The 4,115-nt window shown below is 39.8% G+C and overlaps 1 protein-coding gene across 1 annotated transcript; it reads left to right on the forward strand.

Annotated features, from left to right (window-relative positions):
* The first annotated feature begins 882 nt into the window (after window positions 1–882).
* LOC108378266 (F-box only protein 9) lies at window positions 883–4,115 on the forward strand. The gene is given in 4 exon segments (XM_017634553.1): window positions 883–1,839; window positions 1,919–2,710; window positions 2,774–2,858; window positions 2,860–4,115. Coding segments are annotated over 3 exon segments (1,566 nt in total). The 5' UTR covers window positions 883–1,839; window positions 1,919–1,925; the 3' UTR covers window positions 3,556–4,115.

Consider the following 4,115-nt stretch of genomic DNA (forward strand, 5'->3'; position numbering starts at 1 on the left):
AGGAGCTGAACACCTTTTGCAGAGAACACGTTTGTATATTTTTAATGCTCACTGGGTTATATACTATCTTCTTTTGTCTCCCATCCTTTTGCATATTTTGGAGTTTGAAAGCTGAACTCCGCCATTTAATATGCATATCCAACCAAAGTCAGACGCGTGATTTTGAAGGTGTTTTTATTTAATGAATTGTGATTAATTATTTAATATTAAAGTCGTAAAGAAAATTATAACTAATCGTGTAAAGTCTAAAGTGAAGGGGAATACAAAAAGATATTGGTGAAGTGGCTGCTTTAAGGAGAAAAGGAGTGATAAATGTACCCAAATTTCCGAATTTTACAAAAAAGGGCACATTTCAAAACTAATTTGTAAATAAATTAGTGAACAAAAATTACAAAAGTGGGTGTTAAAATAATGTGTAGACCCTTGACTAGAAGTGTGTGCAAATTTTTTTTGGATCGGGTCACCCCTTTGGGCGCAATACCTCGAAATAAGCGGCAACGTACTGAAGAGTACCCAAAAATGGAAGCATATGTATATATTTGAATTTTAAGAAAACAAAGCAAATAGCAAAATAGGCTAGGGTGGGCTTTAGATTGCTAACCCCGGAGTTCAGCATTAAGGAAAATATGGGAGGTAGATGGGGGTCTAATAGTTCCCTGTATGAAGTTTCNCATATTTGAATTTTAAGAAAACAAGGCAAATAGCAAAATAGGCTAATCGGCTTCTGGCTAAACCGAAATTTCTCCGGCTGTTTGCTATCGCAACCGGCAAAATCTGGCCGGAAACGGCTAAAATGGCAACGATATTTGGGGTCTTAATTTCCCGGAAAAGGGTAACACTGTCGGCTTCCGCCGCATTTTACAGCTGTCAGCTGTTCGCAAAGTTGTCAACGTCGAAATGTTTTTGTTGTTTTGTTTTGACCGAAACGAATAGTCGTGTTTGACGTAATCAGGAATTGTAAAAAGGATAACAAGTCCTAAAGCAATGGATTCAGCATTGGCCGGCCAACAATTTGCCGTTTATCAAACGCGAGTGCAGCGATTGTAAAGTGTATAAAATCTGCATAACATCCTCACAAAGTTCGGGCGACTGCGACGCAGTGGAAGTGACCCATAGATACATGCATACATATTAGGTAGTGAAAAGTACAAATGTGCATTTGAGAAGCGCAGGAAAAAAAGGACAAATTTATAAATAACATACCTACACTCAAAACAAGTTAAAAAACTTGGTGGACGTTAATTTTCTCCATTAGTTTGTGGCAAAAAGTTTGGTGGACTATTAATACTTAGGACTAACTACATATATCCAGTATAGAAAACACTCGGAAGAGTTATTTAAATAAACTTGTTGAAAAAGAGCTCCATTCAAGAGAAGTGTTATACACCTTTTAACCTTGACATTGATTATTCGCCACCTATGATGGCCAATTGTTTTGTGATTACGCCTAAAGTGTCGCCGGTTCTGTATATTTCTACCGCCAAGCACTCCAACTTGCCAGCTGTCGTTGCCGCTGCAGTCTTCGAAAAAATCCAATTCAAGTTCAAGTGCCGACGTCTCCTGGTGTCCGCCGTCTGCCAACAATATTCACGCCCCTTCATTATACGATACAGCGACCGTGAACTAGCCGAACGCGCCTAAATTTTAAGGGGAGTTCTTCTAGATAGCAAGTAGCTACCATAGCAGAAATCCTTAAATAAAATTAAAAATACTGAGCAAATCTTAGTGTTAATCGCTGGTAGTTATTTTACACGTGTGTATTGATATCTGAACAATTTCACAACAGCGTTGCCAGTGCTTGTACCGATTGTTACTTCTCTGCGGTGTCTTATCTATAAGGTTTGTTGTGCTACGCCACATGTACATAAGTACATAATTTATTCATTTGCTAAAAAATATTCATTTTATTTGTAAACAGTTGCATCATGTCAAAGGCAATATTGCAACCGAATGCAGAAGATGAGGTCTTAAGCCAAAGTCAACCGCCAGCTCATGCATCGCAAACGACAGCTCCAGCTGCTGTCATGGACTCTCCTTTGCACTCATTTTCTACTGACGTACGCACAGAGTTAGACGAATTTCGCGATAATTGGCAACGTGAACTGAAAAGTCATAGTGAAAATGGATCTCCTTCCAGAACGGTGGAGCAAAAACAACAGTCAGCAAACGCATTAGTATCGACGGCAAATGGCATGAGAAATGCCACGGAAATTGATCAGCATAAACTGGCAGAGAATCTATTCCGCAGTGCCGTAGAGCTAGAACAGCGAGGCAAGGTTTATGATGCATTACCACTCTACCGTAAAGCAGTGCAAATCGTACCGGATATTGAGTTCAAATTTTATGAACTGCAGAAGGTAAAGTCAGCAGCGACAGTATGCGAAGGAAAGAAAATGTTTGAAACAACTTCACCAATAGAAACGCCGAAAGAAAACCTAGAAACCGAGGAGCTAGTCGAAGATTTATATGAGAAATTTCAATTAGATTTAGCCAGGGACGGGGGCCACTTACTGCTTAGCAGTCGGGATGCCAGTGTTATTACCACTGAGACGCATATTTCGGAGTTACCACCGGAAATTTTGTTGTACATACTGCGATGGGTCGTATCGACGCAGTTGGATATACATTCTTTGGAGCAATGCGCCGGCGTTTGCAAGGGAATGTATTTGTGTGCGCGAGACGAGGAACTATGGCGATCGGTTTGCACAAAGTAAGAAATTGTACTTACTTTTCTTCCACCTTTTTATTACATTTAGTTATTTGTTTTTACCAGAGTTTGGGGAGCTGATCTAGGCACCTTGGGCGAACCAATACAGCATACACAAGCAGACGATTTAATTGAATCAGCAGATACTACTACCTATGGTGTACACATCTTGGCGACAAATGTTCATTATGCGCGAACGCGTAATCTTTAGTGGCTGTTACATAAGCAAAACAACATACTTGCGTATGGGCGAGAACAGCTTCCAAGATCAATACTATCGCCCTGTGCAGCTTGTCGAATACTATCGCTACGTACGATTTTTGGGTGATGGACGTGTGCTTATGATGACTAGTGCTGATGAGCCTGCACAGGGCGTGAATAAGCTCAAAAATATTAATCAGCTACGCCCAGAAGTGTTATGTGGTCATTATCGGCTCTATGGCGATACTATAACTATTTTGCTAAAGAAACAGCAACAACAATTGCATAGCAATAATTCACATCAATATGCGCGCCATCGACGCAGCAACATGGCTACATTCAAAGAAGAGCCGAACTGCACAAAATATTGCATTGAATTTCGTATAACGAATACAACAAAGCGGAAGTATGCGCGTCTATTGTGGGCACAATATTCGGTTGTACAAACGCGGAACAAAGTGGAGACTTCATCACAATTTGACCTCACACCATCAAAGTATCCGCCCTTGTGGTTTTCACCAGTGCGTAGCTATCACTTGGACACCGATGCCCTCTTTCTTAAGACATCGTGTGGTGGTGCGCACGAGTTACAAATTTTAAAATTTTGTGCGTGCGAGACCTGGTCATGCATAAATAGTTATTTTTAGATTTATAATGGATTTCAAGGGTTGCTATTGATCTACTGAACACATATTTATGTACTACATGCTTTATGCTCGTGCATTATATACTTACACTAATTGTAGAGGCTGGTGCTCATACTTAATTTTGTAGAATTTTATTATTTTAACTAGATGTATTGTCCTGGGACTAAGTTTCCTGAGGGCTCTTGATACTTATTAAAGTAATAAAATAATACAAAAAGCCATAGTTACAAGCTTGGAAGAAAGTTTGAAGGAAAGATTAAGCATGACATTATAGAGGCGCATGTTGAAAAGCTAAACATTTCGAACATGTACAAATCAGTGTTCGTATGGAATAGTAGCTTATGTCAGAAAGCTGGCTTTAGTATAATGCGGCTTTCCCTTTATTGTTTAAGCGTCAAGGTATTTTCTGATGAGACTTAATAAGGGGGGCTACTCTGTAATGCGATACGAAATAGCAATGCGATGCGTATAGGCAAATACACCGTGAGTAATACGCTGTGCGATTGCCTATCGCATCGCATTTCTCTTTCGTATCGCATTACAGAGTAGCCCCCAAGAAT

The sequence above is a fragment of the Rhagoletis zephyria genome, unplaced genomic scaffold, assembly GCF_001687245.7.
Source record: "Rhagoletis zephyria isolate East Lansing unplaced genomic scaffold, Rhagoletis_zephyria_1.1 Rzeph_scaffold_13704, whole genome shotgun sequence".
Lineage (NCBI taxonomy): Eukaryota > Metazoa > Arthropoda > Insecta > Diptera > Tephritidae > Rhagoletis > Rhagoletis zephyria.